The 26,275-nt window shown below is 37.7% G+C and overlaps 1 protein-coding gene across 2 annotated transcripts in view; it reads left to right on the forward strand.

Annotated features, from left to right (window-relative positions):
• Nucleotides 1-26,275, forward strand: part of Wdr81 (WD repeat domain 81) — a 369,840-nt gene that overhangs the window by 312,976 nt on the left and 30,589 nt on the right. For both annotated transcript variants that reach the window (XM_090398673.1, XM_090398674.1), the window contains one exon: nucleotides 21,791-22,014. In XM_090398673.1, the coding sequence (XP_090254799.1) occupies nucleotides 21,791-22,014 (224 nt within the window). The remainder of the gene's footprint in view (nucleotides 1-21,790; nucleotides 22,015-26,275) is intronic.

The following is a 26,275-nucleotide window of genomic DNA, read 5'->3' on the forward strand; positions in this document are numbered from 1 at the left end:
ATCCGCATAAAGCAAAGAGCTGACATTAACATCTCCAGTTTTGATATCATGTTTAATACCACTTTCCTTCATAATGTGATCCATATAGATAATGAATAACAGAGGGGATAATGTACATTCTTGTCTGACACCAAATTTAACGTTAAACCATCTTCCTGTACTTCCTTCAATTCTAACTGCTGACTTACAACTCAAATAAAGACTAAGTATTGCTTGATATAATGCCCCATTGACACCATATAACTGTAGCGTATTGAATAGCTTCTCTCTTGGCATCTTGTCATATGCTTTTTCCAAATCGACAAAACTTAAATACAATCTCTATTATATTCCCATGCTTTCTCAACTATTTGTCGTAAAGTGAAGATCTTATCCTGACAGCCTCTATTTGGCCTGAATCCAGCTTGTTCTTCACCAAGCATTTCTTCCACAATTCTTCTCAACCAGTTTCTCAAGTGTACTGGTATATATCTTTCCAGGAACGCTCAGTAGGGAAATAAGTCTGTAATTCTCACATTCAGTTTTATTTCCCTTTTTATATATGGGTACTATGAGAGCTCTACTCCAATCATCGGGAATTCGTCCCTCAGTCCAGGCTTTCTGAACTATGCAGTGCAGCCACTGTAACACTTTTATACCACCATACTTCAGCATTTCTGGTCGAATATCATCTACTCCTGCAGACTTTCCACATTTCAAGCCTTTTTGGCTTTTTCTACTTCATGTATGGATATATTGCCTTTACCATCTCTAACTCCTTTTACAGCACTCTTTCCCTCATTCCTAAGCTTCAACAACCTCCAGAATATTTTTCTACCTTCTTGATATTTATTTTCTATATTCTTGCCAAAGTCCTCTCGTGACTTTTGTTTAGCTAGTTTTACGCAGTGTTTAGCATTCTTGCATTTGTCTCTGTATTCTCTAAGAGCACAAGTTGACTTATTTGACAGGAACTTTTGATATGCTTTCTTCTTTTCTTTCACTGTCTCTTTAACTTCCTGTGTCCACCAGGGAGTTCTGATTTTTTTATCCTTGCAGACAACCTCACCACATGCCTCTCTGGCAGAATCAATCAACGTTTTCTTCAGAGTTTGCACTGAATCTCCAAGGTTTGATTCCTGTTCTCAAACTCTTTCATTTTTTCTTCAATAATCTTTGTGTATTTTAGTCTACAGTTCACATCTGAGAGTTGCTCATCTTTTATTCACTTGCTTTAAAACTTTCTTACATATTATTCTTTTGAATATGAAATATAATTTTATCCTGCTTGAAACTAAATAGTGATCACTTCCAATTTCAAATCCTCTGTACACTCTGGTGTCCTGAACCAGGGAGAAAACATCACTATCAATAATAGAGACTTCTTATTCCTTGCCTCTTCTCTCCATGTGAATTTGTGCATATAAACTGATACATTAATCTGATAAATATCTAGAACAAAAATAATATTAAATCTACTAAGATAACCACAAGAAAGAACATAGTAGTAGCAGAGTTATGAAGGTAACTTATGTTCTTATATCCTTGTATGTTCTTCTTGTGGTTATCTCAGTAAATTTAATATTATTTTTCTTACTAAAGTATTTTAAATGTTTTTAATTACTTTCAATTGCTTTGAAATAATGAATTTATCATTGCTCTTTTCTGATAGTGAAAATTATCTTTGTTATTGTTCTATAAAAACTATTCCAGCTGTAGTGCCATTTCATAGGACATTTTAAAAATCTGTATAGACATGTAGGAGTGGCAACAGGGGGGAAAAAAATCTTGTACTGAAGAGAGATTTCATAATGCAGGCTATAAAAGTGTGAGCAAACAAAGTTTGCGCCTGAAAATATCTTCATAACTGAGGTAAGGTAGTACAATACCAGGCAACTCGCAGCAAAGGTTGATCAAGCTCTCAACTCCTTGTTTCAGTATCTCCCATAATGCACAGCACATATCCTTGCAGACATGTATACTGCTATGCATTAAAAGGATGGGGGCACTACCCATAACAGCTTCGACCTTTATTGAGGTCTCATCAGTGGGAGCTAAGCCCAGAATTAAGACACTAAGGCAGAAGCAATAGGAGAGGTCATCCTTACCTATAGGAGTTGCCAAAAGGTGTGCTACCTTATTATTAAATTACTCAGGATTTAGAGAAAGATGTTGAAAGTTTATTTTTCACTTAGTTAGACTATTATAAATTTAGTTTAATCCTTTATTCAAGTGTGTGCCAACAAAGTTTGTGCCTGAACATATCTTCAGGACTGAGGTAAGGTAGTACAACACCGGGAAACTTGCAGCAAAGGTGGATCAAGCTCTGATGTCTGTAAGGAGATGTGCTGTGCATTATGGGAGATCCTGAGACAAGGAGTTGAGAGCTTGATCCACCTTTGCTGCGAGTTGTCTGGTGTTGTAGTACCTTACCTCAGTCCGGAAGATATTTTCAGGCGCAAACTTTGTTTGCTCACCCTTGGATAAAGGATTAAACTAAATTTACTATAGTCTAACCAAGTGAAAAATAAACTTTCAACATAATATGAGCTGTTTACCAGTAATTCCTCTTCAAATTGTTCAGAGGTTATCATTCTCATTAAAAACTCAATTTCAAAATGTTTGTGATGATCTTAGCTAATTTTAAATGTATTTAAAAAAAAAAAAAAGGTAAGCTTTGTTTTATATCAATTTTGATAAAAGTTTTGTAGTGGTTAAGCAAGAAGTTACTTTTTGGTTTTCAACTCAATTTGATGTTAAGCCATCTTAGACAAGAAATGTTCAGTAAATCAACTTATATTGAAAAATCAAATTTTTTATGATACAATATTCAATACCAAACTATTTATATGTTTATCTTTTTAGGAAACATGACTCAAGAAAGCTGGTAAATGTATCATACATTAATACCATTGGTAGACTTAATAGTTGGATAATTTAGAAAATCCTCCTTAGAAACCAAATTTTAAACTTTTTTCACATGCCAACAATAAGCAGGTTAATGATCTGATGTGAGAAGATAAAATTTATCTACCACTAAAGACTCACACACACACACACACACACACACACACAAAGAAGACACAATACTAAATGAAACACATGGGTGACTCAAAAGTCCTATGTAGTGTTGTAGTGTGCTCTCTATAAGCATTTGTAGGTGGCCTAGGATGTAAAGTGGGACCTCTGACACTTATTGTCTCACAAATTTTGGGAAGTTTTATCATCTGTATTTAAATTCAGTTGATTTCTGAGTGCCACTGCAGATTTTAAAAACAGTTTTTCCTTTTTCAATTTATTATGGTGAAGCATGGTGGTTTCTTCCAGGAGATTGACTATGGTCAATCTGGCCTTGCAGACCATGTATTGGATACAACCCACATGATCTCTTGGAAGAAAACCACTATTTGGGAAACAATTTTCAGAGGTCCCACTTTATATCCTAGGCCGCCTACAAATGCCCATATGTTTCATTTAGTATTGTCATCTTTGTGTGTGTGTGTGTGTGTGTGTGTGTGTTATAAGGATTATTTGCAATCCATAGAGATGTCTCACTGACTGAGATGAAATATTGGAAGCATTAAAATTAGTTTTAATCCTTTCCTAGTGCTCTAAATATTCCATTAAACCTCCAACAAGGCTGATAATAAAATATAATTAAACATGAAAGCAAAAATATAAAAGTGCACTAAAATGATTATTTTTTACTATTGAAGATATATTTTAATTCGAAACATGTTTTGACATATCAGTATATTTTGATGACTAAGGGACTGGTGGATGAGAACGTTTTCAGGTAGTTGTTATTCACTACCAGTTTGAATACAATGCTAATGATTTATTTTAAGAATAAGTCACTGGGAGCTTAAGAGTCAAAGCTGTATAACTGAAAGGATACCTCCACATAGCCTTTAAAGGAATGTGGAGAACCGACCAGGGCTTCTGACCTAATGCCCAATCCTCACCTTCTCATGGTGCACCCTGTTGGGTATCTACTTGGATACTGAACGAACGAGGATGGGCTGGCAATTTGGGATTTAGCCAACCAAATTGTATTCTTATTGGTTAAACCAAAATAAAAAATGATGGTACAACATGACAAAATTTCATGCCGGCTGGGGCATCGCCCGGTTAAACAACGCCTCCCGGTGTTTTCGCCAGGGAACCAGGGTGAACAGCGAAAAGTCAGCTACTGGAACAAATCTGAAAACAAACCCCAACTCAACATCACCAGAGTTAAAAATCGGTACTATCAATGTAAGAAGCCTGAATGGCAAAGAAATGGAAATAGACTTATTTGTGCCTATGGTCCCACAGAAGGTTCTACTAAGGTATAAGTGGAGGAATTTTTTGAAGCTTTAGAGAAAGCAACTGACACAATGAAAAAGGAAAAGTTGGTCCTTGTTGGGGATCTAAATAGCAGAGTAGGAAATGATTGTGAGACATACAAAAATATTTGGGAAAATTTGGAGAAAAGAGCAAAGCTAATAATAATGGCAAATATCTGTTGGATTTCTGTTCAGGACATGGACTAGTTATTACTAACACCATGTTCCAACATAAAAATGTGCACAAATTCACATGGAGAGAAGAGGCTAGAAATAAGAAAAGTCTCATTGACTATGTTATTGTTGAACAGTTATGTTTTCTCCCTGGTGCAGGACAACAGAGTGTACAGAGGATTTGAAATTGGAAGTGATCACTATTTAGTCTTGAGCAGGATAAAATTTAATTTCATATTCAAAAGAATAACATGTAAGAAAGTTTTAAAGCGAATAAAAGTTGAGCAGCTCTCAGATGTGAACCGTAGACTAAAATACAGAAAGATTATTGAAGAAAAAATGAAAGAGTTTGAGAACAGGAATCAAATCTTGGAGATTCAGTGGCAAACTCTGAAGAAAACATTGATTGATTCTGCTAGAGAGGCATGTCGTGAGGTTGTCTGCAAGGATAGAAAAATCAGAACTCCCTGGTGGACACAGGCAGTTAAAGCGGCAGTGAAGGAAAAGAAGAAAGCATATCAAAAGTTCCTGTCAAATAAGTCAGCTTGTGCTCTTAGAGAATATAGAGACAAATGCAAGAATGCTCAACACTGTGTAAAACTAGCTAAACAAAAGTCATTGGAGGACTTTGGCAAGAATATAGAAAATAAATATCAAGAAAGTGGCAAAATATTCTGGAGGTTGTTCAAGAAGCTTAGGAATGGAGGAAAGAGTGCTGTAAAAGTAGTTACAGATGATAAAGGTGACATGAAAACGGGAGAAAAAGATATCCTTGAAGTATGGAGTAATTACTTTGAAAAACTGCTAAATGAAACAAGCAGTGATGACAGCACAGTGGTAAAAACACTGACCAGGCATGCAGTCAGGAATACATATCCATACTTGAAGTAGAAAAATCCATGAAAGGCTTGAAATGTGGAAAGGCAGCAGGAGTAGATGATATTCGACCAGAAATGCTGAAGTATGGTGGTATAAGAGTCTTACAGTTACTGCACTGTATAGTTCAGAAAGCCTGGACAGAGGGACGTATTCCCGATGATTGGAGTAGAGCTCTCATAGTACCCATATATAAAAAGGGAAATAAAACTGAATGTGAGAATTACAGAGGTATTTCCCTACTGAGTGTTCCTGGCAAGATCTATGCAAGTAAACTTGAGAAACGGTTGAGAAGAATTGTGGAAGAAAAGCTTGGTGAAGAACAAGCTGAATTCAGGCCAGATAGAGGCTGTCAGGATCAGATCTTCACTTTACGACAAATAGTCGAGAAAGCATGGGAATATAACAGAGATCTGTATTTAAGTTTTGTCGATTTGGAAAAGGAATATGACAAGGTGCCAAGGGAGAAGCTATTCGATACGCTGCAGTTATATGTTGTCAATGGGGCATTATATCAAGCAATACTTAGTCTCTATTTGAGTTGTATGTCAGCAGTTAGAATTGAAGGAAGTACAGGAAGATGGTTTAATGTTAAATCTGGTGTGAGACAAGGATATACGTTATCCCCTCTGTTATTCATTATCTATATGGATCACATTATGAAGGAAAGTGGTATTAAACATGATATCAAAATTGGAGATGTTAATGTCAGCTCTTTGGTTTATGCGGATGATGTTATACTTCTAAATAAATCCGCTACAAGTCTGCAAGATTCTCTGACTAAATTGAATAGTTGTTGTAATAGATATGGTATGAAGGTCAGCAATAAAAAGACAAAGACAATGAAAATAGGCAGAATCATTGAAAATGTCAACTATGTTGTGAAAGGAGAACCTGTGGAACAAGTAAAACATTTCAGCTACTTAGGCACGATTTTTACTGAAGGTGGTAGAAATAGACAACAGAATCAGCAAAGCTGGTATGGTAGGAAGTCAATTGAATAAATTCATATGGAATAAGAGAGAAATTAGCCAGAACACTAAATTAGCTATATACAAGACAGTGTTCAAACCAGTTTTAACTTAAGGAGCTGAGTCAGAAGTAAAACACTTGACCAAAGACTAGAGACTGCAGATATGAGATTCCTGAGAAAGATTAGAGGTGTGAAGAGATGGCATCAATGGCAATATATTAAAAACGAGGATACTAGGAAAGAACTTGATATTGTCAACATCCAGGAATGTGTTAGCAGAGCTAATCTCAGGTGGTATGGTCACTTAAACAGAATGGGCGAGGAAAGATTAGCAAAACAAGTGTTCTCTGCCAGGTTGGCAGCAAAACGACCCAGAGGAAGACCAAGATATAGGTGGATTGATGCGGTACAAAGTGCCTTAGACGATAGAAATATAGGATCTGATAATGTTGGAGTCTTGACAAGTAACAGACTGATTTGGAGGAAAATTGTAGATAGGATGTTAGTAATGGTGTAATTTTTTTCATGTTGTACTATCATATCCTGTACACCCCTTGAGGGTACATGGTAGGAATTTGATGATGATGTCAGTGGGAGCTCGAAATAGAAATAATGAAATTCGCTATAGGTTTTGCCTCTGTCACATGGAAGAATGGCGAGACATTGCTACTTTTGATTGGATAAGACCAGAGTTAGATTCTCATTGAGAGAAACCTTTGTATGGACTCAGATGATATAGGTGACAGCAAAACCAAAGATAAAGGTAATGTAGATGTTTTGTTGTGTCCTGTCTGCTAAAATAATCCCTTGTGAACTGGAGGCAGCAGATCCTGCTAAGTTCTCTGTCATGATGGGGCATGGATTTTCTTAATCTTCTCCCCTTTTTCTTCACATCCCCATTTAGACAGACTTCCGAGATATTATGTTGCGTCTTCTCCACTCTTAGATTCCTTGTGTCGATACAGTTCTCTTGGGGTCTCCCATGTTCAAAGAAAACATGATTCACCTGAGGGCTTGCCTCTGCAATCAAAGAGTGTCCATTTTTGCATATGTGCATTATTTCACCGGAATGTTCACCTTTATTGGTGGGCCTTGGTCTTAGATTATATCTGGATTGTTTGGATTCATCTGTTCCAATTTCACTGCAGTGCCCTTCTCCTCTCAACATTGGTGATGTTTGGTTGTTCAGGCCAGCCTTCCTTTTGTTTTTTTCGTGGCGATTATATCTACTTGACCAGATAGAAGTGTGATCCTCTTCTTCCATAGGATGAGTATCAATAATATTCCTTCCCTTTGATGGGCTTTGTGTTATTCCTCCCCCTTTTTTGGTGAATATTTCCATTTTTTTTTTTCTATACACACTCTCCAGTGAGTCTCCTTGACACACCAGTTTACTTGGTCTGGTCCTGTAGAGTTTTAGTTGGTCTGAGTAGACTATTAAGGTTTTTGTTCGTTTGGATCGTTCCATGATCTTCAAGGTCACTGGGGATAATTTTTCTTGGATCTCATAAGGGCCTACAGCACTTTTCCTAAACTTGCCCCCTCTTTTGTTTATGGATCCTTGCTCTAGTAAGACAAGATTCCCTGGATTCTAGTCCTTAAACCTTCTTAACTTGTTCGCATAGTTTCTAGCCCGTTGGAAACAGTCCTCACTAGAGCTGACTACTATTTCTTAGGCCATCTTATTTTCACAAATTAAGTTGTTCAAATAATCGTCGATGTCTGGGAAACCAGAATCCATTCGGGAATCTCTGAAATCACTCGGAAAGCTGGGCAAACCCATAAAGAACCACAGCACGGGCCTCCTTAATGGCGGTGTGCAAAGCTGTCCTGCATTCAAATAAAGTGTGTGCCAGATAGGTATCCCAATTGAAGATGTGAACATTAGCTAACTTCAAGAGGGTGAGCTTCAATATTCTGTTCATTCGTTCACACATCTAATTACCTTTGGGATGATAAGGAGTGGTGAACAGCGTCTTTATTTTCAACAGCTTGCATAGCTGTAGCATGACTTCGGCAGTAAAGTTGGAACTATCAGAGAGGAGAGTTTCTGGTGTCCCATATCTAGTAATAATGAGCTTGAAGAATTTTTCTGCCACAGTTCGAGCAGATTGATTTTTGATAGCCACAGCCTCTGGATATTGTGAGAACATATTTATGATTACAAGAATATACTTGTTTCCTTTCTTGGTGACAGGAAGAGGACCCACTATATCCATGGCTATGGCTTAGAAGGGATGCCTGGGGATTGGGATCGGTTGGGGGGGGGCTTACCTAAAACACTGGATTTTTTTCTGGCGCAAGTGGCAAGAGGCCATGTATGCCTCGATATTCCTTCTCATTCCCTTCCAAAGATATCTGTCTCGAATCCTGTTCCATGTTCTAAACACCCCTTGATTACCCAGGGGATCATGATGGCTGGGACTATGATTTTATCCTTCCATCTTCCTGTAATAACATTGTGTTTGGAAAGTAGTAAACCATCTTGGTCAATGTGTAGGGTGTGATCGAAAGATTCTGTGTCGAGGGACCTCTCTTTTAAAATTTTCTCATACACCTTTCCCCATAATGGATCTCGTCTTTGCTCTTTTACTATGTGGTGCTTTTCCCAAACTTATGCTTGATAGGGGTGACCCTGCTCTTGTCAGACACATCCGTCCGTAGCACTGAAAAGGAAGCATTATACCCTGAACCATCATTTTCCTTAGACCTAGGGCCCAATGATCTGGACAGATAATCCGCAACCACGTTAGTCGATCCAGGAATATACTCCACTCTCAAGTTGAATTCCTGCATCTCCAATGCCCACCTTATTATCCTGTGGTTTTTGTCTTTCATCGAGGAAATAAACGACAGAGGTTTGTGATCGGATCGCAGGACACATTGTTGGCCTAGGAGCATGTACTTAAATTTTTGTAAGGCGTAAATGATGGCTAGCACCTCCTTCTCTATCACTGAGTAGTTTAACTCAGAAAGGGAGAGCTTCCTGCTGATGAAGGCAATGGGCTTGAATCCCTCCCCTTCTTCTTGTTCCACTACAGAGGCTATCGTATCAAAGGAGGCGTCTGCCGAAAGATAGAACATCTGCCCTAGTTTGGGATAGGTCAGCACCAGAGATTCTGTTAAAGCAAGGTTTAAAAGGCGATGTGCTTGCTGTTGTTCCCTTCCCCATTCAAATCTCTTTCCCTTTTTCGTTAGCCTGACTATGGGCTCCAATAATTTCGAATAATCGCCGATGAACTTTCGGTAAAAATTTACCATGCCAAGATATCTCCTGACTTATCTTACGGTGTTGGGAATTTTGGCCATTAGGATGGCGGTAACATTACTATCAGTGGGTTTTATCCCATTCTTGCTAACTCTATGACCAAGATACTCCACTTCCTTAAGGAAGAACTTGCACTTCAAATACTTCAAAGAGAGTGGGGCCTCGTTCAACCTACTCATGATATAAGTCAACAATCTACAGTGTTCCTTAATACTGGATGAGTAGACCAGGAGATCGTCCTGGAAACATATTACTCCCTCTCCTAACACGTCATGCAGAACAGAGTTCATCAAGCATTGGAAACTCATGGCTGAGTTCCTAGCTCCCTGAGGAAGGCGGCACATTTGGTACTTTTGCCACCTGGTGGTGAATGCAAAGTACTTCCTGTCTTCCTCCCTCAGAGGGATTTGGAAATAGCCAGAGTTTAGGTCCAATTTTGAAAAATATTCAGCTCCTTCCAATCCAATCAGCAGGTCCTCAATCTTGCAAACAGGGAATTCAATGGGTTTTGTTACTTTATTTACTTCCCTTAAATCCAAGAAAAACCTCAAACCCCCATCAGGTTTTTCTACCAATATAAAGGGGCTGTTCCACCGGGAGCTTGATTTCTCTATAATTCCAGCCTTTTCATAATCCATTAATAACTTCTTGAGGTTGTCCATGTGTTTGAGGGGTGTCTGATATTGCCTTACGTATACAAGTGCATCAGAAGTTACCTGGACTGCGTGTTGGATTCTTTTCGTGCAAGAAAGTGAACTAACCTCCTCAGTAAATACCTTGGGATACCGATGGAAGACTGTCACAAAGAATTCCTCGATAAGAACCCTGTCTTGCTCAGAGCTCGAGAGCCCAAAGGTGTCTGAGATTAACTTCTTTTTCCACATATCAGCATTTTCACGACTATGGTTTGCTTCAATTTCCATGGTCATGCCTATCTCATCATCAGACTTTGTTAGGCATTCTGGCCTATACCTCTTCCCACACAAGGCTATTCATGTGTGTCTTACTGGAGAAGTCGCACATGAATTGATTTTCCTCCAGAAAGTCGGGGCCCAGTATTACTTGACTGCTGGTGTCTGCCACTTCTGGAAGCACAACCAATTCATGTGTAGATTCAAACAGAAAACAAGGCATGGAGATCTTAGAGCTAACCTTTAACTTTGAGGAGAGCTCAACTTTAGCAATACCAATGATTTTGATGGGTTCGGATATCTCAGTGAGGCTATCAGTGCTACTGTTTTGAAATTCTCTAATTGTATTGGCACCACTGATATGTTAACTCTGGTATCGAGGAGAAATTTACAAGGGACACCTCCAACTGCATCCTATAGGGACAGAGGTCTTTCCTTTCCCGCTTTTGCTATTTAGACTGATTGCATTTTGTGTTCCCCTTTTATGTTGCTTCTATTCTTTGTTGTTACCTTGTTTTCAGTTTTCTCTAATTTTATTTCACACGTATTGGAACCCAATAAACCAGAACTCCTTTTTTGAACAATGGTTTGTTCTGGGCCGATTAATTGTTTTCTTTAATTTTTGTCCTTAAGAGTGAGGCCTGAGTCATTTCCTCTACTAATTTTTCTTGTTTTATGGCTAGAGCCAAACATCCATCTAATTCCTGGGCCCCCTTTCTTAATTATCACCTCCCCTAGGTTGTCACATAGACCGACCTTAAACTGTTGGAAAGCTAACCATCTCAGGTGGGTTTCCTCTTCTGGGGAAGATATTCTCATTGTTTTGGTAATGGATACTATTTTGTCTAGAAATTCAATTACTCCTTCACCATCTTTTTTGTATGCAGTCGTATAGTTCCCTTAAAACTTCGGTGCTTTCTTTCCTCCGAGAGTACTTGGATATTAGCAGTTGCTTAAATTCCAGGTACTCTGTGGTTTTTCTTATCATGGAGAGGAGGACAGGTAGGCTTCAACCTCACCCACTAAATTGTTACGAACCAAAGCCAGTAGTTGGAGGTCATTCCATCCCCCTTTTTCCTTTAGCTTTTCTATGTAATAAAAAAACATGATCACATCATCATCCTTCTCTCCCGAGAATTTTGGAAATACTTGATGGGGATTCATGCACCTGATGGACTCATTAATTTTCATTATTCGACTATTAGGTGGGTTTCACATGTTTGCCTCTTGGTTTACAATAAATGTTACTGAAGTATTCTAATACACTATTTTTCTCACTAGTCTTTTGCCTGCCTGATAAGAATTCAAAGACCAACTCACTGTGATTGATCTATTTACTAACTTTTGTTTTTGGGATCGGATCACATCCTGTCGACTGACTGCGCCATTTGTTATATCTTCTTTTTCTATATTATTCGCTTTTAGCCTTTAAGGTTAGTCTATACTTAACTCGTTGTTCTTTTAAATCTTTCCCCTTTTTAAACAAGCAATATCTTTGGCCGCTTTTAAGTTTAATCACGTGTAGGATACTTAATGATTAGGGCTTTATCCTAGAAAGAGACGTGGCTGTTAAACATATCTTCTGAGACAGTCCACCTGATAAAGCATTGACAAAATTTATTTTTTAACTGCGCTGGCCAATACCGAGGATAGATGAGACTTATCCAGGTTGGCTCTCTCAGAGTGATACACAGTAACTAAACTACAATAAATATCTAACTTCTGTTCACTATATCCTTGCATACAGTCATGGTCCACTTTATTAGATTATACGTGGGTTCTTCCTGCTAAGTTTGATAATATTTTTATGAGTGGCTGTTTGACTTCATATACTAAACCAGATCAGTCAGGTACTAAGAAACATATTTATTAATTAAAGAATTGATACATGAAAGTCTTACTACTAGGTAATCTGAATCAAATTTAAGTAAGATCTCTGGTTCATTACTACTAATGAAATACATGAACAAATTTGCTTGGACCTTCTATATATAACTTAACATTATCTCATCATAAGTTATCACACATTCTACACTCACGTGTTCACTAGTTTTATCCTTCAACACAATTAATTCATACAAAATAAGTAGAGTCCTTCTAAGAAGACAGTTCTCAAACAAAGATGGGTCTATGCCAAGTTGGAGACAGTTCCTAAAGTTCTATCTAATAAGTCCACTACACAAAATGTTCTTTGGGAAACACATAATTTCTTAACTGGAAAATATGATACAAGAGTCTACATTACCGTCTCTGAAATGATACTCGTTCCTTTCTTCTGCCTTGTCTGGGCATCAAGGCTTCTCAGTCTGCTGCTCGTCTAATCACCTTGGACAACTGTACAGCCAGATTCTCAGCGGGAAGGGTGATATGGCTCAGTAGCTTAGCCAGAACGGACGGCATCTGCTTGGTTCTTCTGTTGCACAATATTGCATAGCTATCCTAGTCCAAGGAAATAGCTAGCCCTATTCCATGCTGTGGCAGACGACTCATACCTTCCACGGCCAGCCTGGAACTTCTCCATAGGGGTGGACTGGTCCAACGTCCAAGAGGTCAGGAAATAGGAACTAAAAAGCCTCGAGTGGGAGTTGCATGACCTTTTTGTTTTCATGCTCTTCCCGGCATTTCTCGTATATCGCAATGCCCGCGAACGCGGTCATGTGGGTTTTCGTCACGGCGTCCAGCTCCTTCCACTACATCGCATGTGCGCTTGGTGGCATGTTTTCTTAGAAAGCATTCTAGTTTCTCTTTTTCATAATTTCTCCCTCGCTCCTGGCACACGTAACACTGGGCAGTCAAAAGGTGACCCTCAGACTCTTACTTACAGATTTTGATATCTTATGAAACATAAAAATGGGGTTCTTAAATTAATTCAATACATTAAATAATTTCTCTATCAGACCCTTATACATAACAGGTTAGGTCTTACAATTTTCTTTTATTGGTTATATAATTTCTTACTCCTATCTTAGTATTATATACATATATATACATTTCCAGTTTATGGCTAACACACCACATTCTCTGCCTATTTCCAAAGAGAGTTGTTCCTGAATAAAAAAATGGTAATTCTTTCTCTTGGTTTATTCAGGACACAACAGTTTGAAATTATTTACCATTGCTTTGAAATAATTTGAATGAAATAAGCAGTGACAGAGTGGTGGTAGAAAATATTCAGGATGAATGTAGTCAGGAGTACATATCAACTTTGAGCAGGGAGCCATCAAAAACCTGAGATGAGGAAAGGTATTCTTGAGCTGATAGTCTGTGTAGATCATTAGGGCACTATAAAAGTGGCATTCCTGACATGCTCTCTCTCTCTCCCTCCCCTCCCCTCCCCAGGCATTTCTGTCTTGAAATCTCCTTAACAAGGAGATCTCTTTGATTCTTTTATCACCAACTGTAATTTCAATATCACTGTTTTCCAAGGCTAAGTTTATTATATATTCCAAATATAGCTTAAAATAAGCATCGGTGAAAATAGGCAACTTTGATAGCAGTCTCTTTCCATTTTTTGAAAGGCTTGCTATAATTGCCATTGATTTCTATTAACATTTCTGAGGAACAGCAGAGTTTTAATAGGCATACTATTTTATTATCTATTCCATATTGGTTTAGTATTCTTCACAATGCCGCATGCCATCCCCCATCTGGCAGGCGGCATCGGTGAATAAGCTACTTCAAATAAATTTGTGCTCTCCAATTTACCGTTATTGCGAGTGTTTTTCCATCGGAATTAACCATCAAACGGAAACCCAACAGTGGTTACTGAACAGCTGAATACTTCAGTACAAACTGTAAGTACCCTTATAGTGTATTAATCCAACTATTCTTCCAATTCTTAATCAGCCACATGTAAGTGCACACGATGCCTACTGTACACAGCAAAGATGGCAGCATCAAAAGCCAATGGCAAAAGCACCACTTGTCTCGCCAGCTCAGTGCCTTTGACTGCCACTGATATATCTACTACGTGCCGCAGCTGCAAAACTGGTGTCACAGACAGCAAAATTGGCCGTAATTTCTGCCCAACACTATTCCCACCCCGATGACTCTACTGCATTATCACCCACAGAAAAAGCCAATCTTCTGGCCTCATACTTTGCTTCAAATGCATGCATAACTGACAATGGTTAATGTCCCCCAACCATTGCAGACACCCAACATACAATGCCTCCCATATCCTTTTGCCAAGATGAGATCAGAAAAATACTGTCCAAATTAGACACAAAAAAAATCTCTTGGTCCCGATGGCATTCCTCCAATTGTTCTGAAAGTTTGTGCTTTAGACCTGACCCCTATCCTATGTCACCTATATATATTCTCCTACTCCACTGGAAATTGTCCTATATCCAGCAAATCCCCAAGAAGGGTGACAAGTCACTGCCATCCAATTGCTGTCTTATCTCGCTTACCTCAGTCCTGTCGAAGGTAATGGAAAAAATCATCAATTCCCAACTCCTACACTATCTTGAAGACACTCGCCAAATAAATGAATGCCAGTATTGATGATTACGAACTTGCCAAGTTTTCTGTCTGGACGCATGCTCTGTGTGATGGTGGACGGCTCCCTATCCTCTCACCACTCAATTAATGCTGGGGTCCTACAAGGTTCTATCCTCTCACCAACCCTCTTCCTGTTATATATCAATGACCTACTTCAGTTGACCTCCAACCCAATACACAGTTTTGCAGATGACAGCACATTGCACTCCTCCCTTTCATTTGATAAACCTTACCCTACACATCTCACCTCAACCTACAGAACATCAACCACTGCAACCCCCAACTCTGATCTCCACGCCATTCTCCAATAGGGTTCAGATAACCTCATAAATTTCAATGCCAATAAAACCCAGTTCTGTACTATTTCCCATTAAAAAAAAAAATTCCCAATATCATTTTTAATGATAGTTAAATCTCCAGACAGTTTGAGATCTCTCTCCTTGGAATTACCCTCACATCAAATCTCTCCTGGCATAAACATATCTCAAGCATTGCATCCTCAGCCTCAAAAAAAACTAGGATTTCTCTTTCGCTCAAGACATTACTTCACCCCCGAATAGTTATTAACATTATACAAGTCACAAATCTGCCCAGCTATTGAATATTGCTCTCACATATGGGGTGGGGCCCCAAAAAGCTCTCTCAAAATGCTCGACTCAATACAGAGGAGAGCAATTAGACTTATCAATGATCCATCCCTTACCAATCCCCCCCCCCTCTTTCACACAGACGTATGGTCTCTGCAGTATGTATATTCTACAAATATTTCCATGGAAAATGCTCATTGGAAATATCATCAATAATTCCTCCACTCAGTACTAAACTCATTGGAACAGGTACAGCTGCTGCACAACATCCCTTCACAGCTCACCTAGAAACAAACAGAACAAGTTTCTTTTCTTATTCCTTCATCCCTGCAATTGCTGCACTGTGGAACAGTCTCCCACCTGCTGTGTTTTCCAATGAATACAATTTAAAGTCATTCAAATCAAATGTAAACATATTCCTCCTTTTCCAACCCACCACCCATACACAGTACTAATGTACTATAGGTTGACCAACCAACCTCCTGTGTATTGGGCTCAACATTAAAAAAAAAAATTTTTTTTTTTTTTAAATGCCATACTGAATTGCTGTTCTTCTGTATATCTATAAAATTGTGACATAGTATTTTATTATGTTCAATATATTTTTCTCCAGTTAGATGTATTATAAATAAGTGACCTGTAGAATTGTAGTTTTTATGGAATCTTGCTTGGCTCTTTGAAAGTATACTTTGTTTTCCTTTCAATCCTAGAGAATAAAATTTTTAGAAAGATTTTGCTTGGATGATTGATTAAACTGATAGTAAAAATGTACCAATTCTAGAACTGTTTCCATTTTTAGGAATAGGAAGCAGAAAAGAAGTGCACCCATCTTTAGGCCATGAATAATTGTTCTGCCCACTTTGACAAATTTTGAGCAGGATATCTATGATAAGTTCCTTCCTCCCCCATATGTTCTGAAGTTATTCCATCTATGCCTGTCACTTTTGCTATCTTCAAAGAATTAACTGCTGCTTCTTAAAATAAGGAAGTCTCCTTCCAATGTCATTTGTATTATGTTTAAGATTTTGATTATTATGATGTCTTCTGAGAAAAGGTTAGCCAAGTAATCATGCCAATGCTGCAAGATTTCATCTGTTCCAGTTAAAAGCCTGCCATTTTCATCCTCAAAAGACCAATTAGTATTCATTGTTGATCTGTGCTGTGTAACATCTAACATACTCTAGTTCCAAGTATCTTAGGTCATTTTTATAGGTTGACCATGGTTGAAGATTAAGCCTTTATTTTTATTATGTGTAATGGATGTCATGTCATTTCAGAGATGATTTTAAAATTGCAAATATAGCTATTAAATTCACTGTGGTATTTTTATCAGTTCCCAAGTCATCAAATATTTTTGCTTGTAGTATGAAAAGATATGCCTGATTATGAGCTTTATTTTTTCTCTGAATCTTTGATATGTTTTTTCATGAAACTTTCTTCCTAATACTTCGTTTGAATGTAACAGATGCCACATGCACAGAATAAAGATTTGGTCTTTTAAGAAGCAAATGAGGTTTTTGGGTGGTCTGCCAGGGAAATTTTTGTCATAAGTGTAAAAGCAACTTCAATACATGAGCTGTTTTATCAGTGATGTTTTTATGTAGGGTAACTGTATCTGTAAACTGGTAACTGTAACTGTAAACATGTAAGAAAACATCAAGCATAATGCTTGATGTTTTCTTACATGTTTGCCAAGACATTTGGTAGTTTTTTTTTTTTTGTAAAATGCTATTGATAGTTTTAAATTGTAATCATATCTTTAAAAACTTTTATGACATCCTGCTTCTGAATGGGGTTGATATAAAAAAAGTAGCACATAAATATCTGCCAGTGTTGAATTCTTTCTTGTATACTGAGAAAGCTAGTCTGTTTTGTTCAGTAACTTAGACTAGCATAGTTCAAGAAAAGAAGTTATGTTTCTTTATTTTCTGCTGTGAAATGTATTTTAGAGTTTAAGTTGTGAAAACTCTTGAGTGTTTCTTTGGATCTCTGCCAGATGAGGAAAATAATAATATATATAGTCATATTTTGGCTTTGTATGGTATTTTTTAATTTCCACCTTTTTGAAATATTACACCTACATGTTTTCTACATAACTTTAAAATTGCAAATATAGCTATTAAATTCACTTTGATATTTTTTTGTCATTTTCCAACTTGTCTATTTAAAAAGGGTTGAGGGTGTCTGGTGGAAATAGCTCTTGTAGTCACTATATGTTGTTTTCTTTGGGAATCTTGGTAAAAAGATTTATGTCTTAACCAACCAATATAATTGTCATATCCAAAATGGTGTCCTTTCATCATCACCATCATCATCAAATTCCTGCCATGTACCCTCAAGGAGTGTACAGGATATGATAGTACTACATGAAAAAATTACCTCATTACTAACTTCCTATCTACAATTTTCCTCCAAATCAGTCTGTTACTTGTCAAGACTCCAACATTATCAGATCTTATATTTCTATTGTCTAGGTCTTCCTTTGGGTCGTTTTGCTGCCAACCTGGCAGAGAACACTTGTTTTGCTAATCTTTCCTCTCCCGTTCTATTTAAGTGACCATACCACCTGAGATTAGCTCTGCTAATGCATTCCTGGATGCTGACAATGTCAAGTTCTTTCCTAATATCCTTGTTTTTAATATGATATTGCCATTGATGCCATCTGTTCGCGCCTATAATCTTTCTCAGGATTCTCATATCTGTGGTCTCTAGTGTTTGGTCAAGTGTTTTACTTCTGACCCAGCTCTCAGATCCATAAGTTAAAACTGGTTTGAACACTGTCTTGTATATAGCTAATTTAGTGTTCCAACTAATTTCTCTCTTATTCCATAAATTTATTCAATTGACTTCCCACCATACCAGCTTTGCTGATTCTGTTGTCCATTTCTATATTTAATTTACCATCTTCAGTAAAAATCGTGCCTAAGTAGCTGGAATGTTTTACTTGTTCCACAGGTTCTCCATTCACAACACAGTTGACATTTTCAATGATTCTGCCTATTTTCATTGTCTTTGTCTTTTTATTGCTGACCTTCATACCATATCTATTACAACAGCTATTCAATTTAGCCAGAGAATCTTGCAGACTTGTAGCGGATTTATTTAGAAGTATAACATCATCCACATAAACCAAAGAGCTGACATTAACATCTCCAATTTTGATATCATGTTTAATACACTTTCCTTCATAATGTGATCCATATAGATAATGAATAAAAGAGGGGATAATGTACATCCTTGTCTGACACCAGATTTAACATTAAACCATCTTCCTGTACTTCCTTCAATTCTGACTGCTGACTTACAAATAAAGACTAAGTATTGCTTGATATAATGCCCCATCGATACCATATAACTGTAGCGTATTGAATAGCTTCTCTCTTGGCATCTTGTCCCATGCTTTTTCCAAATCGACAAAACTTAAATACAGATCTCTGTTATATTCCCATGCTTTCTCGACTATTTGTCGTAAAGTGAAGATCTTATCCTGACAGCCTCTATTTGGCAGGAATCCAGCTTGTTCTTCACCAAGCTTTTCTTCCACAATTCTTCTCAACCGTTTCTCAAGTATACTGGTATAAATCTTGCCAGGAACACTCAGTAGGGAATACGTCTGTAATTCGTTCAGTTTTATTTCCCTTTTTATATATGGGTACTATGAGAGCTCTACTCCAATCATCGGGAATTCGTCCCTCTGTCTAGGCTTTCTGAACTATGCAGTGCAGCCACTGTAAGACTTTTATGCCACCATACTTCAGCATTTCTGGTAGAATATCATCTACTCCTGCTGCCTTTCCACATTTTAAGCTTTTGATGGCTTTTTGTACTTCAAATATAGATATGTATTCCTGACTGCATGTCTGGTCAGTGTTTTTTTTTACCACTGTGCTGTATTCACTGCTTGTTTCATTTATCAGTTTTTCAAAGTAATTACTCCATACCTCAAGAATATATTTTTCTTCCGTTTTCATGTCACCTTTATCATCTCTAACTCCTTTTACGGCACTCTTTCCTCCATTCCTAAGCTTCTTCAGCAACCTCCAGAATATTTTGCCACCTTCTTGATATTTTTTTTCTGTATTCTTGCCAAAGTCCTCTCATGACTTTTGTTTAGCTAGTTTTACACAGTGTTTAGCATTCTTGCATTTGTCTCTAAGAGCACAAGCTGACTTATTTACAGGAACTTTTGATATGCTTACTTATTTTCCTTCACTGCCTCTTTAACTTCCTGTGTCCGCCAGGGAGTTCTGATTTTTTTATCCTTGCAGGCAACCTCACCACATGCCTCTCTGTCAGAATCAATCAATGGTTTCTTCAGAATTTGCCACTGAATCTCCAAGGTTTGATTCCTGTTCTCAAACTCTTTCATTTTTTCTTCAATAATCTTTGTGTATTTTAGTCTACAGTTCACATCTGAAAGCTGCTCAACTTTTATTCACTTTAAAACTTTCTTACATGTTATTCTTTTGAATATGAAATTAAATTTTATCCTGCTCAAGACTAAATAGTGATCACTTCCAATTTCAAATCCTCTGTACAAGTAGTCTCTCTCTAGCAATGTCTTGAACTGAGAAGCTCCTTTCTGGAAGCGGGAAACTCCTCTCTCAAGCTACGTAGATCCGAGCAGTCTCTCTGATGGCGACTCTGGACTGGGCAGCCTCCTCTCTGACAACAATTCTGGAACAGAGATCCCTTATGCTTGCTTCAGTCTCTTTTTATTAGGCCTCCTCTGAGACCTTGCATGAAGTTTGGCAACCCAAAAGAATCAGTATGAGTCTTTCATCTTAAGTTTCAAGTTTGGCATCCTTTTGTTCTCCTCTGCTTTGTTTTGATTGTAAGTTGCTGGCCATCAGAAAGTTGTTTGAACTCTTTCTGACTGACTTCGGAGATGTTTACACTTAGAGCCTGCAAGCCTTTCTCATACATACAAGTTTCAATAACAATCTTTCTGTTGCTGTCATGTACAGCTTTGGCGACAAAAACATTGCCTTTGTTTTTAACACTCTAACATATTCTTATTAAAGCAGTATATACAGTTTGCTTCAAAAGAGTTATTTACAAAAACATCTAATACAAACTATACCGAGACAAACAAAGTTTATTTTTTTACAATATTCACATGGGACTTAACTTAAGTAAAAAAATTGATGTAATGTGCTTAGGAATATTTAATATTTAAGCTACAATCGAGTTTTTACACTTCGCTTATAATTCTATTCACTCAGCTCGCTGTTTGACTTCCACTGACCCAAATTAATTCATTTACCCGGACTTATAAGAAAATTACTGATTTGACAATTTTAATGAAAAATAAATAAACAATAGCAATACACTTAAAGCAAATTAAAAATAATACAAAATAAAATATTATGTTTTCAGTTTTAATTAAATTTGTAAGTAAGGAAGAATACACAAGAGATCGACGGGTTGAACACCCCTGATGTAGGAGGATGTTTTTCCAACATAAAGGTTAGAAGCATCATTAAGTACTTAACTAGGTTATGTATAGGACAGTTTATAGCATCTACAGTCAGTCTTATTGGGAAATATCTTTATAAGTTTTAGGTACTCTATAGATCTGTTTGGCAATTTGATCTTTAATTTCTTTAGGTCAGCTCATAGGGTCCTTGATGAAATCATTTTGTGAGGCTATCATCTTGTTTCTGTAACTTTGGAATAAAGAATTAAGATCATGATGCCTTTGTCTTCTTTCAATATTAAAATATTATTATTACAAAAAGCCTTGAATTATGCTTGAATTCAAGCTTGGTGAATTTGAATTAAAATTGCTGCCAGTCTTTTGTTATGATGTCTAACTTAGGTATGTTATTTGGCACTATAGCAAAATTGAAGACTTTAGATAAAATATTCCATTCAACCTGGGTCAGGGTATATGATGACAAGTTGACAGCTTTGTCAGTAGCTTTCTCACATTGCTTATATTTGAAAATGAATAAATGGAAAGTATTTTTCTCAGTGACGCATGCTTTCTGAAACAACAGTTTTAACATTCAAGATTGAGTCATGACTTTTTTTCTTGCATGTGTTTTAAAAGTATATATTGGGATCAAGATAATTCATAATCATTGATTAGGATAGTTAGGAATCATCTTGATTTCAATCTGCTTGCATATAAGAAATTGTACTGTTTGGAGAAAACACTTATTTGTACACTTCTCTATTTCAATTAGGACACACAGGATGTATTCGAGCAATCCATGCTTTAGACAATGAAAACTCATTTTTGACTGGCAGCAAGGACAAAACTGTCAAACTCTGGTCTCTTCGGAGTTGTGGGAATGGTTCTAGCCTAACTCCACCACAATGGACATATAATCAGCATCGTAAAACTGTATTTTCTGTTGCATTTCTGGATTCATTAAGATTGGTTGGATCATGTGATAGTACTGTACATGTAAGTATAACACTTTGCATCTGTAAATTTCAATTATTTCATGTATATATATTTTTTTTTTCTTCAAAACTTTTGTGACTACTGTTTAATTGGATTTAATAATGCAAAAGTTAACCCTTGAAAATGGCAGTATTCAACAAATTAAATTCAGATTTTTTATGATTGGCCTTTGTAGGTGGCCTGGGATGTGAAGTGAGACCTCTGACGATTATTGTTTCCCAAATTTTGGGAAGATTTATGCATCCGTGTTTATTTCAATTTGGTTGATTTCTGAATGCTGCTTCAGATTTTAAAAACGGATCCTTTTTAAATTTATTATGGTGGAGAATGGTGGTTTTCTTCCAGGAGGTTCTGGAACAAAACCACATTGGGTTTTATCTAATACATGGTCTGCAAGGCCAGATTGACCATAGTCATGATCTAGGTGGTGCCCTCTATGAAGGTGGCCTAGGATCAACTAACGACTACAGTCAATCTGGCCTTGCAGACCATGTATTGGATACCATCCACAGCATCTCCTGGAAGAAAACAACTATGTTCCACCATAGTAAATTTAAAAAGGATAGACTGTTTTTAGAATCTGCAGTGGCACTCAGAAATCAACCAAATTTAAATAAATACAGATGCATAAAACTTCCCGAAATTTGGGAAACAATAATTTTCAGAGGTCCCACTTTGCATCCTAGTCCATCTACTAATGCGCATAGAGGGTGCATCACCTAGATAGAACTTCAGGTGCCATATGTTTCATTTAGTATTGTCGTCTTTGTGTGTGTATGTTACGAGTTATTTGCAATCCCTGAAGATGTCTCAGTGACTGAGATGAAATATTGGAACCATTAAAATGAGTTTTTAATCCTTTCCTGGTGCTGTAAATATTTTCTGATAGATAACGCACACCCCAACATTTTCATCACTCTCTTTGATGTATAGATAATGCACATGTGCCAACTAGCGGTAGAGTTAGGAAGTACAGACAGAGGATGGAGGAATTCTTTAAAAGCATGTGCATTGCTAGTAGCAGTGGTAGATTTTTTTTAATTCCAAATTTTAAAATTTTCACAGATAACGCACACCCCAACATTTTCATCACTCTCTTTGATGTGTAGATAACGCACATGTGCGAACTAGCGGTAGAGTTAAGAAGTACAGACAGAGGATGGAGGAATTCTTTAAAAGCATGTGCATTGCTAGTAGCAGTGGTAGATTTTTTTTAATTCCAAATTTTAAAATTTTCACATTATTGGGGAGCACTGTGACAGATGAAAAGAACGTCATATAAAAATATAGTTATGTGGATTGTAGAAAGTTGGGCTGCTGTAAGAGAAAACTGGTTTCATTAAAGCACGGGAATGCAGTGATGTCCGGTGACAATGATTATGAAGCTGAAGAAATACCATTAAATTGCATTAAAAATGAAATTTTTAGCGCAATTGATTCTTTCAACATTGAGTCTGATGAAGAATTTTTTTGGATTTGAATAGTGTAATGTTCAATAAATATTAAGTAATACTTCTACCTTAGTTTTGTTATTACATTTGATGGGAGGAATCTTTATCTGGACAGTTTCAATCGAAGGTGAGTTAGCCGATCTCATACGGAGGTAGTAGGGTTTTTTATCCCGCATACAGACAAATCGGCCCTTCAGAACGCATGCAATTTACAGACAAAAAATTACTAGTTGTGGTAGTGGTGGAGGTGGGCGGTAGATGGCGTCGATGGAGATGATTCGTAGTAGAGGTTCGGTGTAGTGGTTGAGACAGTTGTAGGTGTCCTCCCGCGATGAGTCTTCGGACTCCTTGGAGGTGTCACGAATAATAATAATAATAATAATAATTTACCTCTCATACCTTTCAAATGTATACCACGCATGTTCATTTTTAACGAATTTAGGCATTTTTGTATAAATAATTTTGAGGCCATTTGGTGTGAGATTGTGGTTAGCAGAACTAAATATACAATTGGGTGCTGCTATAGACCAGGTGATGGAAAAGATGGTGGTGACAGTATGCACAAGCAAATAGAAGAAATGAGTGGAAGGAGGGTGATTATTATGGGAGATTTCAATTATGGTCGCATTGATTGGAGTGAGGAGAGGACACACGGGAGGAAGGAATTGGATTTTATGCGGTTATTAAGGGATAACTATCTGCGACAGCATGTAATGGAAAATACTAGGGGTCAGAGAGTGCTTGACCTAGTAATTACATCTGAGGATTTGGCTGTAACAAATATGACCACATTGCCACGAATCGGTGAGAGTGATAATAGGGTCTTGACTTGGGAGGTGGCTAAAGGTGTAGAATTTTCAATTAAGACAGGGTACATGTGGAATTATCGGGCTGGAAAGTATGACAAGCTTAGGAGTTTGATTGGCTCAGTGCCATGGCATGTACAACTGCAAGGACTAGAAGTTGATAGTGCATGGGAGGTAGTTAAGAAGTGCTTGCATGAAGCAATGGCTGACTGTATACCTAGAGTCCGAATAATAAATCAAGTAGGGGTTAAATGGATGAATAACATCATTAAGCTTGAGCTGCAAAAAAAGAAACAACTATGGAGGGAATTTAAGGAGAAAGGTGACCAGCAGGCACATGAACGGTATGAAGCGCAAGCCAGAAGGGTGACGAGTGTGGTAAGAAAAGCAAAAAAGGATTACGAAAGAACATTGGCCATGCAGGCTAAAGAGAATCCTAAACAGTTTTATAAATATATGTAGCAAGTAAAAGGAAAAATGTACATGGCAGAATGATTTTAAAGAATGCCGATGGTAGGGAGGTAACTGAATCAGTTGAGATAGCTGAGTTACTGAGTGAGCACTTTGCAAGAATATATCATCCAGGTGGTGACATTGCAGAAACGAATAAACCAGTAGATTATACGGGAATTGTGGTGAATGAAGTGGAGGTGAGTAGTCTATTGCATAACCTCAATGTCGATACATCTGTGGGATTGGATGGAATACCAGCTTGTGTAGTACGAGAAGCAGCTAAAGAATTGTCAGTACCCTTGACCATTTTGTTTAATTTGAGTCTCGGATCTGGGTTAGTCCCGAGCGGGTAGAAGGAGGGGAAAATAGTTCCACTGCATAAAGGTGGTTCCAAGACTGCTGTTGTAAATTACCGACCGATTAGCATATCAGGAATCATTGTCAAGGTCTTAGAGAAATTAGTCAAGAAAAGAATACAGGATTAGATAGATGAAAATGGGATATTGTATGGGGGACAACATGGTTTTGTGAAGGGTAGATCATGCCTCAGTAACTTGCTCACATTTTATAACACAGTGATGGCTGAACTGGATAGGGGTAATGGGTTTACAGTGATACTACTGGACCTTGCCAAGGCCTTTGACAGGATACCACATGGAACCCTAATCAGTAAACTGGAGCAGATGTGGATAGATATAGGGTTGGTAAGATGGATAGGAGGGTGGTTGAAGGAGAGATACCAGAGAGTGGTTTATTCAGGAGTGGAGTCAAAAAGATGGCTTGTGACTAGTGGAGTGCCGCAGGGCTCTGTTCTTGGACCACTGCTTTTCAATTTGTTCATCAATGATATTGGAAAGGATTTGAGAGGAAGTGTTCACTTGTTTGCTGATGATGCAAAGTTGGGTAGAGCAATTGTGAGTGCACAGGATGTCAAAATTTTACAGGATGATTTGGATAGTTTGGAGGACTGGGCTAGGAAAAATCGATGTCAGTTTAATGTGGCAAAGTGTAAGGTTATGCACTTCGGGGTGAAAAGAACAGCAGCAGTATATTGCATTGGTGGAACCGTACTCCAGGAGATTGATGAGGCCAGGGATTTGGGAGTGCTGGTGGATAGGGAGTTGAAGTTTAGGGGGCACATTGCAAAAGTGACTAAAACAGCTCACCAAATCACTTGGCTTATGAAAAATACTTTAACATGCAGAGACAAACAAGTTGTTGTTCCTCTGTATCGAGCCTTGATAAGACCCCATCTGGACTTCTGTGCCCAGTTATGGGCACCAGGGTTTCTTCGTGATGGGGAGGAAGTGGAGAGGGTCCAGAGACGAGTGACCAAGATGATAGCAGGTCTGTGGAATGAACCTTATGAGAATAGGTTGAGGATTTGTGGGTTGCAGAAATTGGACGATAGGCGAAGGAGGGGTGATATGATTGAGACATTCAAATTACTGAAGGGTTTTTATAAGATTGATCCAGAAGATATTTTTGAAAATATGACTGGTGGTGGGAGGACTAGGGGCCATGCATGGAAGCTGGGCAAGAGCGTGGTTG

This window comes from Typopeltis vanoorti, chromosome 10 (assembly GCF_054136105.1).
Source record: "Typopeltis vanoorti isolate ZY-2024b chromosome 10, IOZ_Tvanoo_1.0, whole genome shotgun sequence".
NCBI lineage: Eukaryota > Metazoa > Arthropoda > Arachnida > Uropygi > Thelyphonidae > Typopeltis > Typopeltis vanoorti.